This window comes from Nicotiana attenuata, unplaced genomic scaffold (assembly GCF_001879085.1).
Source record: "Nicotiana attenuata strain UT unplaced genomic scaffold, NIATTr2, whole genome shotgun sequence".
NCBI lineage: Eukaryota > Viridiplantae > Streptophyta > Magnoliopsida > Solanales > Solanaceae > Nicotiana > Nicotiana attenuata.
The window spans coordinates 5,871-20,851 of record NW_017674390.1 but is presented as its reverse complement, the minus strand read 5'-3'; the positions used below and the strand labels follow the sequence as shown (position 1 = coordinate 20,851).

At 37.6% G+C, this 14,981-nt stretch overlaps 1 protein-coding gene and 1 pseudogene across 1 annotated transcript; one reads left to right on the top strand and one right to left on the bottom strand.

The window, feature by feature from the left end:
• Positions 1-2,975: 2,975 nt before the first annotated feature.
• On the top strand, positions 2,976-8,459 carry LOC109218570. The gene is made up of 4 exons (XM_019382949.1): positions 2,976-3,065; positions 3,199-3,774; positions 4,755-5,027; positions 7,919-8,459. Exons 2-4 carry the CDS (start codon positions 3,217-3,219, stop codon positions 8,186-8,188), a joined length of 1,101 nt encoding a protein of 366 aa, XP_019238494.1. The 5' UTR covers positions 2,976-3,065; positions 3,199-3,216; the 3' UTR covers positions 8,189-8,459.
• Positions 8,460-11,215: 2,756 nt separating this feature from the next.
• On the bottom strand, positions 11,216-14,439 carry LOC109218569 (annotated as a pseudogene).
• Positions 14,440-14,981: the final 542 nt, after the last annotated feature.

Sequence of the window (14,981 nt, the reverse complement as noted above, 5' to 3'; positions counted from 1 at the left end):
TTGTTATCATCATTATTTGGTTTGATTGCTATATTTGGGCTTCGTGCCAATTGTTTGAATCCTTCAGGGATTGATATCACTGTTTTTGCATTACTTTGCATATTATTTTATCACAGTCCAAGGTTTAAAATACTGTTTCGCAAACTCAGCTATCTTTCTAAGATTTGAAAACCTAAATGATATTTTACTGACGTTTTGAGTTGAGACTGTTATTTTACTATTGCCCAAGGGGCTTATGTGCATTTCTGGACTGAGGATGGATCGGGCTGCGCGCCGCAGCGGTGTGATATTGATATTGCGCTTGGGCTGTAGGAGCCCCTCCGGAGTCTGAACCCCCACAGTGAGCGCGGGTACCCAAATGGATCGGGCTGCGCGCCGCAGCGGTCATATGCATTGCATTGCATTCATGCATTGGTTCCTGTTTGTACTACGTGTCATGACATTTAGCACTCTCATATCATTAGCATCCATGCTATTGCTTGTACTGTTTACCAGACGCACTGGTGTTAACTGTTTGTGGAGTTCTGTGCCCGAGGGGCTGACTTATGTGCGGACTTGCACCATCTGATTACGCATTCATTTGTTTGACTGTTGGAAAAGGATGTTTTCGAAAGAGGTTTTAAACTGAGCCGGATATTTTCTAAAGGATTTTCACGGTTTTACTGTTTTCTCAAAGAGTGGTACTGTCCTATATAGCATGATGGAGTGCTCTTACGTGTTTTCTTGCCTCTCAGTTATTATTTACTCTTATTACTCACTGAGTCGGAAGTACTCACTTTACTCCCTGCACCTCGCGTGCAGTTGCAGGTATTGTTCACCCGGTAGCGGGTTATTAACTGATTGAAGGTATGGCTATTGTAGCTGAGTAAGGTGACCGCCAGCGTTCGCGGCACCGGATGTTGTCTTTGATTTCTAGGATTTTTCCTTATATATTATTATTGGCTCTGTAGTTGTGTTCAGGTTTCTTTAGATGCTCGTGACTTGTGACACCCCGGTCGGGTTGTGTTGGGTTGTACATACTGGTTATTATTGTCGTTAAGCTATATTCACCTATTCGTTTATGTTTAATAAATGTTAAAGAGACGATTTGGGTTAGTTGGCTGGCCTTGTCTTCACGAGAGGCGCCATCACGACCGGGTTTGGAAATTGGGTCGTGACAATGGCAGATTTCAGAATTTCTCCTCTACTTATTACTGAATAGAGGACCATGCTTCTTGTACTGCAAGAAAGTTTTGATTTTTATGTCACGAGTAGTTCTCGGTTATGTAGATTGTGAGAAAGTTGTAATTTTTATGCAATTGGTGGTAAAGTTTGATTCTATTGCTGCAGAGGTCAATTGAAGTTCTGTATATACATATATATTAATTATATATAGACATTGGTCACTGGGAAATGGAAGAAGGTAACAAAGAACTTCGGTTATTGGCCTTGACACCAACATGGTCTGTTGCTTCTGTATTGACTATATTTGTTGTTGTTTCGCTCCTTGTCGAGCGATCCATTCACCGCTTATCTATTATATTTGATCTCTTCAGCCTAGTCTTAGCCTCATATGCAACAATGGCAGAAGCAATGTCAACATTAGATTATGAATTTTTAAAACTTCAGCTCTAGAGCTGAAGTTTCCCAGTTACAACACAAAAACTTCAGCTCCAGAGCTGAAGTTTCCCAGTTACAACACAAAAACTTCAGCTCTAGAGCTGAAGTTTTCAGTTACAACATAAAAACTTCAGCTCTAGAGCTGAAGTTTCCAGTTACAACACAAAAACTTCAGTTAAGTTTTCAGTTACAACACAAAAACTTCAGCTAAGTTTCCAGTTACAACATAAAAACTTCAGCTCTAGAGCTGAAGTTTCCCAGTTACAACACAAAAACTTCAGCTCTAGAGCTGAAGTTTCCAGTTACGTACAACATAAAAACTTCAGCTCCCAGTTACAACACAAAAACTTCAGCTAAGTTTCCAGTTACAACACAAAAACTTCAGCTCTAGAGCTGAACTTCAGGCCCGGCTACTAGAATGCTGAAGTTTTGCGTGATTGCCTTTGCTACTTCGTCCCCGTGTGCTGAAGTTATGCGAAAAAGCGGGTACGCTTGCAATTTTTTTTGCAAAGCGGGCACAAGTTAAAATGTGACACAAAAAGCGGGTATAGATGCAAATGCCCCATCTAGTTATGTTAGAGCTGAAGTTTCCCAGTTACAACACAAAAACTTCAGCTTTAGAGCTGAAGTTTCCAGTTATGTGTACAACACAAAAACTTCAGCTCTAGAGCTGAAGTTTCCCAGTTACAACACAAAAACTTCAGCTAAGTTTCCAGTTACAACACAAAAGTTTCCCAGTTAAAACACAAAAACTTCAGCTCTAGAGCTGAAGTTTTCCAGTTACAACACAAAAACTTCAGCTAAGTTTCCAGTTACAACACAAAAACTTCAGCTCTAGAGCTGAACTTCAGGCCCGACTACTAGAATGCTGAAGTTTTGCGTGATTGCCTTTGCTACTTCAGCCCAGTGTGCTGAAGTTATCCGAAAAAGCGGGTACGCTTGCAATTTTTTTTGCAAAGCGGGCATAAGTTAAAATGTGACACAAAAAGCGGGTATAGATGCAAATGCCCCATCTAATTATGTTAGATTAGAAGGTTCAAAATTAATCAACGGATAAGCTGCTACTATTACTTCAGCAACAACTGCTGTTCCTTAACAAGGAGTAAAGGTGAAATACCATAAATTCAAATTTAATTTTTTTTATGAAACATCAAAATACTTCACTTCATGAGAAAAGTCTTTGAAAAGAATAAACGTTGATGCAGAGATATTCAATAGTTAAATGTCACAAATTGAACGGAAAAAAAACAAAGTAAAAGTGAGGTTCAAGAAATATATTTCATTTCTTAAAGGACTGAAGTGATAATTATCCAACCGTAAGGGGCAGAAACCTCAAACTTTCGTTTTCAAGGTATGATTATTAAAACAACAAAAATGTTCCCCGACGAGGACAATACCGCTGACCGGGAGATTTTGCAGAGGTATACAATGTTTATTGCCCCCTCCTAGAGACGCTTCAACAGCAAGTAAACTTTCAAAACCCCACTTTCTATTTCTATATTTAGCACCATTTTCCTATCTAATATTCAGCTACTGAGCAATTATCTTATTGTATATTTCTTGAGTTTGTGCTTTACGCGAATCTAAATCTATTCCCAGTTTGTATCAGCTGTGGAAATGTCGAAATCATCGTCTTCAAAATTCGTCCTCAGGAACATTTATCAGTACATTTCATCAAACCCCCCTCAATTTTCAAACCCAAATGCTATGTCCACTGGTATTTCTCATTTCCTTTCTAATCATCACAAGATAATCGAAAAACCGTTTATTAATCCATGGATTTCAAATTCTCAAAGAGCCCTTTTTTCGTCTTCACCGTTACCCCGGATTTTGCAAAACCCTAGTACTAAGAAGTTGGACCCAGATGGTAATTTGGGGAAATTATTAGGGTTTAGGTACTTCTCGTTTAAGAGTGGGAATTTTGGGAAAAATGTGTTGAAGAATCCGGTTGTGGCTGCAAAGGACACGGCTGCCCGGTACAAGGGAGCTGTGGGGTTGCAGATAGAGGCATTTTGGAAGAGGAATTCTCTGGTGTTATTTGGCGCAGTGGGTGTTATGGTTTGCATTTTGCTTTGGAGGGTTCTGTTTGGGATTGCTAGTACGTTTATTGGATTGTCTGAAGGCATGGCCAAGTATGGCTTCCTTGCTCTTTCCTCTGCCATTGTCGCATTTGCTGTGAGTTTCTTCTTAAGTTCCTGTTCGAATGTAGTTGATTGTGTTGGACTCTTTTGTTGGTGTTTTCACTTTGATGTTGATGCGTATGAAATATATATGTCATGCGTAAATGAGCATGCATATTTTAGAAATTATATCATTGTAAGAGTTGTTCTTGGTGGGGTTGTGAATGTGCTAATTGTATCATCAGTGCGACTTAGCTGGTATTAATGTCATACTGTGCCTTATAAAAGAGAAGTTAATGTGAGAATTGGAATGATTCTTTGTGAAAAAAGAAAATTATTAGGACTAGTTACTGATTGAAAAGAAGTTAAACTACGAGTATGTCTAGTCCATGAGCATTATTTGGGAACTTACATGTACTGGAGCTAATCTTACTTGTATTTTGCTTTGCATCTTCTGGATGCTTACCAATGAAATGCTTAAAAAACTAGGATATCTTTATTGTGAGGATTCATCATGAAATTGGCTAGTTTTATGCTGCCTGCAAGCCTACCGCAACTCTCCTCCTTTATCCGGACTTGGGAACGGCAATGTGAGCAAGCTCATGGTGGCAGAGTTATCAATGAAATGTTTACTTTATCAACAAAAGGAAGAAAAAAAAACACTAGTTTGTTAGTTAAGGACCTTTTTGTTAGGTAATAATAGAATATAGACGCTGATAGGAACTTGTCAACCTCGCAAATCTAATATTTGGGCCATGAACTTCAAGGCCTGAAATGGTCAATCCAAGTTAACATTCAAACCTGCACATTACATTATGTGGAGCTCCAACTCCTTATACCTGCTTGGTAGTTGGACTAGTTATTACTTATGGAACTCTTTAGGAACTGTTTAGTGCTTTGAACAGTGGATGGTCTATGATTGAAGTCTCCCAGTTTTCCTTCTTCTTTCTATGTCTTAAATTCTTGCTGAAGGAGCATCCTCTGTACTTTTTCTTGATAACTATAGTTGAGAAAACTTTTGCTTTGTTATGTTAGGGCTTGTATCTTCGCTCAAGATTTACCATCAATCCTGATAAGGTGTACAGAATGGCAATGAGAAGACTTAACACAGAAGCTGGAATTCTTGAAGTTATGGGTGCTCCACTCTCTGGAACAGACTTGAGAGCATATGTGATGTCAGGAGGTGGTGTTACCCTTAAGAACTTCAAGCCGCGGTTTAGGGGCAAAAGATGTTTTCTGATTTTTCCAATACGAGGTTCAGAACGAAAAGGTTTAGTGAGTGTTGAAGTCAAGAACAAGAAAGGCGAGGTTTGATTTCAAATGTTTTATATGGTGAAGCCTAACTGTGTCTTTGCAATTTTCCCGTAATACCTGAATATCACATATCATGAGCTTCAAAACTGCCAGTAATTTTCCTCTTTTTTTGTCTAATCGTGCCTAAGTGGAAAATTTAAGGCTTTTATAAGGGATAGTTTTTCGCATTATGAACTAAAAGACCTAACAATAAGTAATAAATAAGAACCCTCAGGGGTTGGCCTGGTGGCAATTGACTTGAGCCTTGGGGTTTGCTCCCTTTCAAGGTCTCAAGTTCGAAACCCACTGGGTGCAAACAATTCCTGAGGGCCATCGGACTGGGTAAAACCTGAATTAACCGTGGTGCACTTGCGGGAAACTCCTTGCCGAGGGCCTGTGCACCCCCGGGATTAGTCGGGTCTCTTAGAGACTCGGACACCCGGTGCAAATCAAAAAAAAAAAAAAAAGTAATAAATAAGATAGATTGCTATAGAGAGAGAGAGATCAGAATTGGTTATAGTGCATGTGGTGGCAAGATCAAAATTTGGTGTAAAATGTAATCTGCTAAATCAGCTCAACTATAGTTGAGTTGAGTTTGATTTTAACTCAAGTAATAAGTTAAAAAACAGGCTTGAACTCAGCCTATGAGGCATTAAGGTTGCCTGCACTGACATTTTTAGTGAGCTTTGTCAATAGAAATATAGGACCTCACACTAGTGTTATCGAGCATTATATTTCCATCTTTCCAGCTAATAAGAAAAGGAACCCCAAAAAAGGAGAAGATATCAATATGAAATTGCAATCATCATAGTACTTGGCTTGGCTGCAGATTTAACCCATTATATCCTGACTTTTCAAATTTAATGAAGCAAGATATTCGTGTCGTGAGCATAATTGCGGGTTCATTGGTTTTATAATCAATTTGAGCTGGATTGTTTAGAGCCCTATAAGACATTGCATCTCCACTGTTAGATTCTCTATTCTTATTAATGGATCTCCTGAAGGATTCTTTCCTGCACACAGAGATTTAAGACAAGGAGACCCTCTGTCTCCTTTTCTATTCATATAAGCAATGGAAGGTCTTAACAATATGGTCAAGACAACAAGAAATTAGGGTTGGATCAAAGGTTTTGAGGTAGCAAAAAATGGAAACATAGTCTGGAGGTTACACATCTCCAGTATGTTGATGACACTTTAATTTTTTGTGATGCAAAAGAAGAGCAACTGAGGTTCGGGAGAATTATCCTGGCACTATTTGAAGGCATTTCAGGACTGCACATCAATTGGAGAAAAAGCCACTTGTTCCCCATCAATGAAGATCCTGAAATGGAAGCAACTGGCACTGATCTTGGGTGGAGAAGTAGGAAGCCTACCTACTATTTACCTTGGTATGCCCTTGGGAGCAAAGTCTAAATCTAAGGTGATTTGGAATTCCGTTATTGAAAAATGTGAAAAGAAGCTGGCTAGATGGAAATCCCAATATTTGTCTTTGGGAGGTAGACTCACCTTGATCAACTCAGTCTTAGATTCTCTTCCAACACACATGATGTCCCTCTTCCCCTTTCGTGCAGGGGTTATTCGGAGACTTGATAGACTTAGAAGATCCTTTCAGAAACAAAGAAAAAAGGGTTGTTCATTTGGTTAAGTGGAAATCTCTTACAATTGGCAAAACTTATGGTGGTTTAGGCATTAGGAACCTGAAGAACCAAAACAAGGCCCTAAAGATGAGTACTCACAGGAAATTGAAACTTTATGGGTCAAGGTAATCAAAGCTAAATATGGAGAGGAAGACAAGTGGGTATCAAAGGTAGTTAATACAACATATGGAGTTAGTTTATGGAAGTCCATTAGGTCACTTTGGCCTGTGATGAAGAGTCATTCTTGCATCAGAGTAAATAATGGCAACAAAACCTCCTTTTGGAAAGATAACTGGTTAGCAGTTAGTTGTTTAAAGGAACTCTTCCCTGATATATATGGTTTGGTTCAACATCAGCATAGAATAATAGCTGAAGTATGGACTCCCCAAGGTTTGGATCTTATATTTAGGAGGATGTTAAATGATTGGGAGGTGGCTAGGTTGACTGAGTTTTACAAACAATTGGAAGACTTTAAAGGGTTACAAAGTGGGGTAGATACACTATGGTGGCAGGGACACAACAAAGGTATGTATAAGGCGAGTTCAGCCTATAAGCTCTTAAACCATTCAAATAAGCAATTAACTAATTGGCCTTGGAAGCATATTTGGAAAGTAAAAGTTCCATATAAGGTAGCTTGTTTTATTTGGCTGCTAGCAAAGGAGGCTGTCTTTACCCAAGACAATCTCAAAACAAGAGGGATTCCGCTCTGTTCAAGGTGCTTTCTATGCGGGGAGACAGCCGAGACAACCGGCCATCTATTTCTTCACTGCAGGACGACAGATCAGCTATGGAAAATCTTTATTAATCTCAGAGGTGTAGCTTGGACAATGCCTAGTAAGATTACTGAAGTGCTTTTTAGTTGGGATGAAGCTGAAGCTGGAGCAAGAGAAAGAGATAGATGGAGGACTGTCCCAGCATGTATTTGGTGGACAAACTGTCTTTTACATTTTTGTTTTTGGTGTAAACAGAGCTACACAGAGGACACTATGTCAATCCTAGATATTCTATAACTTTGCTAGGACTGCATAGCAGAACTTTTCTTTTCTTTTGCCTTCTTGCAAATATGGTTTCAGTACAACCTATGTACTGAGTTGATTAATATACACAAATATGTTACCATCTCAAAAAAAAAAAAAAAAAAAACTTGAAGCTTACCGATTTGGTTGCTAACACCAGATAAATAAACAAAGCAGAAGAATCTGACTGGTTTCATGTTCATGCTAGCCATGCTTATGCTAACCTTTTTGTCTCTTGCTTTTCTCTCTGCAGTATGATATGAAATTATTGGCAGTAGATATACCGATGGCCTCAGGACCGGACCAACGTCTGTTCCTGATTGGTGATGAAGAAGAATACAGGGTTGGTGGTGGTCTAATTGCTGAGCTAAGAGATCCTGTTGTTAAAGCAATGGCAGCAACTAAGGAGTTCGAAGATCGTGACGAGTTGGAGGATGAAGAGGATGCTGAAAGAGAACTTCAAGAAGCGGAGAGAAGGCACCGGGAAGAAATTGAAAAGCTTGAAAAAGGTGATTCGAGATGATTAAGCTGAAGCTCTTTTTGTATCGGTCACCTCTTTGGTTTTACATTGGAGTTGTTTACAAAGGCAGTGTACTAGGTAGAACATCCAAAAACTAACAATGCTCTAACTGTTGAGTTTGCAAGTTTTCCTTACCTCTCTGGTTGAGTTAACAGCTATTTTGGCACGCACAGGCAGGAAATATAGATCATACTCTCAGAAATTTCTGTAATGGTTTGTCATTCGCCAATAAGTATGATATCCCTGGAAATATCAATCCTTAATGTACTTCATACATGCTTTTTTTCATTGTGCAACCTTGTGGGGCTCCTCTTACCAGAAGTAGGAGTGACAAACGGGCTGGGTCGGATATGATTTGGGTCGAAAACGGGTAATGAAAAAACGGATCAATTATCCAACTCGGCCTTAATACGGATAAAAATGGGTTAACCGGCGGATAATATGGGTAACCATATTATCCATGAATTTTTGCATATGATGACTTTTGGGAGAATTCTAGTCTCCCTAACATGAGAATCCCTCAATTTAAGGCTTTACAAATGGAAAAGTTAGACCCAATGGTTACTCATCCGTTATCCATTTTCTAAATGGATTATATGGTTCTTATCAATATTTGACCCATTTTTAAGAAGTTCATTATCCAATACATTCTTAGTTGATAATATAGGTGGTTAACTATTTTCTTTTTAACCATTTTGCCACCATAGCCAGAGGCAAAATACCTACTTTGAGTTGCCATCAAGCGATGGCTAATTTACCTACATCTTTGATTTTCTAAAAATCAGTGTTATTTTTGCATGCTTTCAAGTTGTTTAGTACCATCAGTGATTATTTTCTTGTCATAGTTCATTCGAGCAGATTCTGGCATCTACACTGCTCTTCAGCTGGAAATAAATTGTGCTATGGCAGGCGCGCTGCTACCAAGAAGCAGAAATTACTTCATCATTGCTTCTGCTTTAGTTCTTTTAAATAATTTTTTTTATAAAAGGTCTGTGCTCGACCAACCTAAAAGCACATTCATTCCTTTAATCAGATTTACAGGTACTCGAATAACGTATGAATCAAAGCTTTGCAACTCTCGTTGTAATCTGCATATTTCCTTCTGCGGACCAAGCGCAACTTCTTCAAATGACAAGTTCCATTAGTTTTTATCTGCCAAATAGAACTAGATATGGAGAGGAATCAGAACCAATTCGCTGTCTAACTGGAATACCACATTGGTTTTCGGGGGAAGTGCACGGTTAACCACTAATAACATATGTATTTACTTTTAAGCCACTATTTAAAATGTCTTTAATCTTTAGCTACTGCTTTAATAAACTTTAACTGCCCAGACGAAAATACCCTTCTGCTCATGTCCTTAACTTTTGAACTTAACTTCAGGACTTCAGGACTACATGTCCTTAACTTTTGAACTTGTAACTCTAAGTTCAGGACTTCAGGACTACATGTTCTTTAACTTTTGAACTTAACTTCAGGATTTCAGGACTATATGTCCTTAACTTTTGAACTTGTAACTGTAAGTTCAGAACCAAGTGTGCTTAACTTTTGAGCTTGTTAGTCTAAGTTCAGGACCTATTATCCTTAACTTTTGGGCTTCTTAGCCTAAGTTCAGGACCTATTGTCCTTAACTTTTGAGCTTGTTTGTCTATGTTCAGGACTTCAGGACCTATTATCCTTAACTTTTGAACTTGTAACTGTAAGTTCAGGACCTGTTGTCCTTAACTTTTGGGCTTCTTAACCTAAGTTTAGGACCTATTGTCCAACTTTTGAGCTTGTTAGTCTAAGTTCAACTTCATGACCTATTATCCTTAACTTTTGAACTTGTAACTGTAAGTTGAGGACCTATTGTCCTTAACTTTTGGGCTTCTTAGCCTAAGTTCAGGACCTATTGCCTTAACTTTTGAGCTTGTTAGTCTAAGTTCAGGACTTCAGGACCTATTGTCCTTAACTTTTGAACTTATAACTGTAAATTTAGGACCTATTGTCCTTAACTTTTGAGCTTGTTAGTCTAAAAAAACAAGTAATGAAAAAACAAGATGAAACTAGGCTAACCGGTCAACAATGTCATCAATCCTCTCAGGCCAGTGACATGTCAAAAGAGTAACAGTCCCACCCAAAACATACATATCTACCTGTTCTGAGAAGCAACAAAGCTCACTATCTGTAAACTTGACTTAATTAAGTGCAACGAAGCAATTTAAGGCATATCAGTGGAGAACAATACAGATCTCGTACGAAGTTTAGTAACTCTAAGTGTAAAAGGAAGCATATAGAGAGATGTTCATCCAAGTTCAGACTTGATATCGTAATAAAACTGTTCTATGAATTTGTCTTAATTAAATTCTTTTTAGATGGAAAAATTCAAAGAAACGAACTAATAAGCTCATGACGAAAAGTCAACAGCAGGAGATCTATTTGAAACCTCAACAGACGGCGGTACAGTTCTTCTCCCTAACACATGAAAGAGATAGAAGAAAGGGTAACACAATCTTTTCATATTAATTTTAATAGACTAGTGGCTACTTTTGCTAAGCATTAAAAATGCTGGATAAAAAGTAAATACCATTTTAAAAAGTGGCTACCCCGCACAATTTTTACCTGGTTTTCTGCATGGACATTGTACAATGATGACCAATTGAACCTCAACTAAAAGTTCCTTTAATCAGATTTACAGGTACTCGAATAACGTATGAATCAAAGCTATGCAACTCTTGTTGTAATCTGCATATTTCCTTCTGTGGACCAAGCGCAACTTCTTCAAATGACAAGTACCATTAGTTTTTATCTGCCAAATAGAACTAGATATGGAGAGCAATCAGAACCAATTCGCTGTCTAACTGGAATATCACATTGGTTTTCTGCATGGACATTGTACAATGATGACCAATTGAACCTCAGCTAAAAGGTGTTTACCATCTTTGATTCTTCTTTAGGCATTTTTGCATTAAATGAACTCAAATTAAGAAACAATCAGCAAGTGGCAAAACTCAAAATTTCAATAAAAGGTATACCATTTTTTTCTTGCGGTATCATAAACAAGAATATCATGTAGTATGCCTGAAAAGATGAAAAGACTAATCTCTGACATATCAATTAGGGAAAAAGCAAGTCCCAACAAGTGTAACTGGATTAGGAAACAAAATTTACAAGAAGGGAGTGGATGATGCTATCACAAGATATCCCAATGCGAAATTTACTTAGAGCTGATGAGAAACGCAAAAAATGTTGTATGGAGGGCCTCTCTTCACTACATATCCTATGTGCCAGAAATTGCCTTGAACCCTTCTTTCTCTAGAACTTCAGCTATCGAAATATCTCCAGTCTTCACAATTCTCCCATCCTCCTGGAAAAGTAATCGATATTAACCACTAGAAACTAACAAAACTTAAGGGTGTGTGAAGTAAAGAAGAGAACAGAAACAAGTTTGTTGCAACTAATCATTAGTATGTAAACCCATAAACCCATAATCTTGAGAGACACACATACATTACCCTGCATGGTCCAGACTCTGAGCGAACAAAAGTAAGTGAGATTAGTAGAATGCAGATATATGAAGAAACATGTACTGGTTGCCTAAATATAGCATATGCACATATAGGCAAACGTTTTTACTTCGCGGTATGCGTAAAAGGTGCTAGATTCCTAGTTACAGTCTCAACTCTCCTGTTTTCTGCTCAACATCCAACTTGTATAGTCGACCTTATTATTTTTTGTATCGCTTTGTAACTCTGTTCAGTAGCAATTGCTTACCATGATATGAATATAGGTTGGCTTGATAAACTCTAGCATTCTCAAGTAATGTCAAATGTGTGATCATCAACACAGAATTCTTAAAGGACAGCAGGCAATTTACTGCCTTTGCCACGTCTCGAAGTGCATCAACATCTAAACCGGAATCAATTTCATCAAGAATTGCTAAGTCTGCTCCAAGAACCTGTAGACAAACCGACACAAGTTAGAAAGATATAAAGCATTTGTAGTAAAACGCTTGATCCTAGAGATGAGCTGGAACAACCTTTCCTATGCAATCAAAGGACAAAGTTCTCATAATATGTGAGTTTTAGGCAGTAATAGAACAAAATATCATTCAAAAAATTTGAAGTATAGTCAAAATCAGACAATTATATGGACACAATATAGAACCTTGACAGTATTAGATTCTCACTATATATTGCAGCCACAAGAATAAACATTTACCCCATGTTAATGACAAAGCAGGAAAGACAAGGAACATGGAATACCGCTAATTGCAAAATCTCATTCCGCTTCCTTTCTCCACCGCTAAATCCTTCATTGACATTTCTGTTCAGGAAATCTATCTGCATATTCACAAGTTCAAGCTTTGGGGCAATATGCCCATAGAACTGCACAAGAACAAATGATTATTTTTGTTAGTCTTCTAGCTTATTCGGATATAAGAAGACAACAAGTTTCCTATTGGTGACAAACCTTAATTTTTTTATTCTAACGGAAGGATAACTACCTCAATTGGTCCAAGCTCGGGTTGTAGCATTGTATGCCATATTAAGAAAGTCTATATTGCTCACTCCAGGTATTGCAACTGGAGACTGGAAGCTCATAAAAATCCCAGCAAGAGATCTTTCCTCAGGTTCCATCTCAAGAAGATTTTCACCTTTAAATAACACATTGCCTCCAGTAATTTTGTAATCTGGATGCCCAACAAGAACCTATAGAAATTGAACATAAATAGATGGCTAAGAACAACAGTATCTTAATCTCAGCTGGTAGTTACTGACTTCGCATCAAAGAGGTGTCTTAGTGAGATGCATTTACAAGATACATAAAGTAATATAACTTTCAGAGAACATAAGTTGGCAACCATGTTTTTGTAGATAGAAAATAGCCAAGCCAATTCAAGAATCAACAATAGAAAGCTTTTTATATATTATTCCTGGAACTTAGAGAAAAAGTATAAAAATGAATGTAGTTGCAAATTTAAGGCATAGAAAAATGTGGATACCAAATATTATCATCCAAAATAAAAACAAAATAATAAATTCCATATCTTAGTAATAAAAGAACTAGGTGATACAATCTAAAACAAAAAGAAATTATGGAAAAGCACTAACCTTGGCAAAAGTGCTCTTTCCAGGTCCATTCTTTCCCATTACAGCATGTACCTAGTACAAACAATAATAATCACATCAGAACTAATGCATTCCAAGCAGCTAGCAACCGTGACACAAACGGAAAATGACGCAATAGTTTGCTGGAGACCTATCTGACGGGTTGCTAAATTGAACTGCAAAATTTAGGAACATTTCATTTATCCTTGTTATTTTATTCTGTCATAACATCTAATTATTACTATCTCCATAACGCATAAATACATACAGTTCCTCCCATTTTTCAAGTGTTAAGGAGTCCAACAAAGTACTAAATTAAATCCTAAAAGTTAAAACCAAAATTTTATGGAAATACATGATTGAAAAAAGTGAACATAAATTGGGTGAAACTTGTGAAAACTGCAAAGAAATGAAATTATGTGCTTCCTAAGTTCTAACTTAGGCGATGTAGTTTGACTTAACACGAAATTTAAGAAATAAAGGAACTTGTGGTCTTAATCATGCAATAATATTGTGTGGCGATAACACTTTTAAAACTTGTGTTTTTAAACATATCATAATATTTGTGTGGTTATTCTCATTTACGGAACAGTTTTTAAATAGAGCATAACTAGTTCTTAACATAGCAATGTCAGGGGCGGATCTATGTAATGTCCTATTGATGGTGCACGTGAACTCGTGGTCTTTCCGCTAGTAGGTATCTTTATATTATCTGGTGGCCCCAATGTTTCAAGAAGGCTAAATGGTGAACTTGGTCGAATGTTGAGTTATTTACCCGAAAGATTAGGATCAATTCGCACTTAATACTTCTTCTTTTTTTAGTGGTGCATGCATATTCTAGAAATCCTAGATCCGTCTAGCAACGTGTCATTCTTTGTAAAACGAACTAATAAGGAAATTACATTGCATTAACTGGTTCCAAATAAAACGAGTGTAGTTAATGAGTAATTTGGAAGAATAGACGGAGGAACCAGATTAAACACCTCGCCTTCATAGACAGTGAGGTTGACGCCTTTCAGATTCGAATCAGCTATCACAGCAGACAGGTCCTTCACTTGGAGCAGCAGCTTCCGCGTGTCATCTCCGCCGCCAGTGGCGGAATACGACAGTAGCGGTGGCATTAACTCTAAAAATGCAGCGAACTGAGGCAGCGAAAGCGGAGCTTTTGAAGGAGGGAATTGGATGGGTTGATAAATAATTAACAGCCACGAGGGAATAATATTTAAAATTTCTAATTGTTATAAATAATTATGTAATGGTGGTAATACCCACTACTCTTCTCCATTATCTCCAGAACTCCCACTACTCCAATACTTATATGGAGTTATGGTTGTAACTCTCATACCTCCATAACCTCCCCATGATGTTACTCCATGATCTCAAATGTTTAATGTCTTGTTTACGGCATTCCTTTGTATACCTCTATGTAATCCTATAAATAGAGAATTTTGGCGTCACATTGTACATACTTGAATATATGGAAGAAATAAGAATCTCTTTCTCTCTACATTCTTGTCTATTTGCTTGTTTCATATTATTACTTTGAGCTAAGTTTCTTAACACGTTATCAACACGAGTCTCTACTTAGTTGAGATATCTATTTTAAAATTATCTCCTTCTTAAAAGAGTAAGTCAATGTCTTTCTCATCTAGATATGAACGGGTTCTCTTTTGCATGAATAATGAGATGAATTGCTGGATATTGTT

Bases quoted from the DNA above. Each gene is read 5' to 3' on its own strand.
- LOC109218570 (XM_019382949.1), top strand. From the start codon at position 3,217: ATGTCGAAATCATCGTCTTCAAAATTCGTCCTCAGGAACATTTATCAG. The intron at 3,775-4,754 runs GTGAGTTTCTTC...TTGTTATGTTAG, and splicing joins CTGCCATTGTCGCATTTGCT to GGCTTGTATCTTCGCTCAAG. The intron at 5,028-7,918 runs GTTTGATTTCAA...TTCTCTCTGCAG, and splicing joins TCAAGAACAAGAAAGGCGAG to TATGATATGAAATTATTGGC.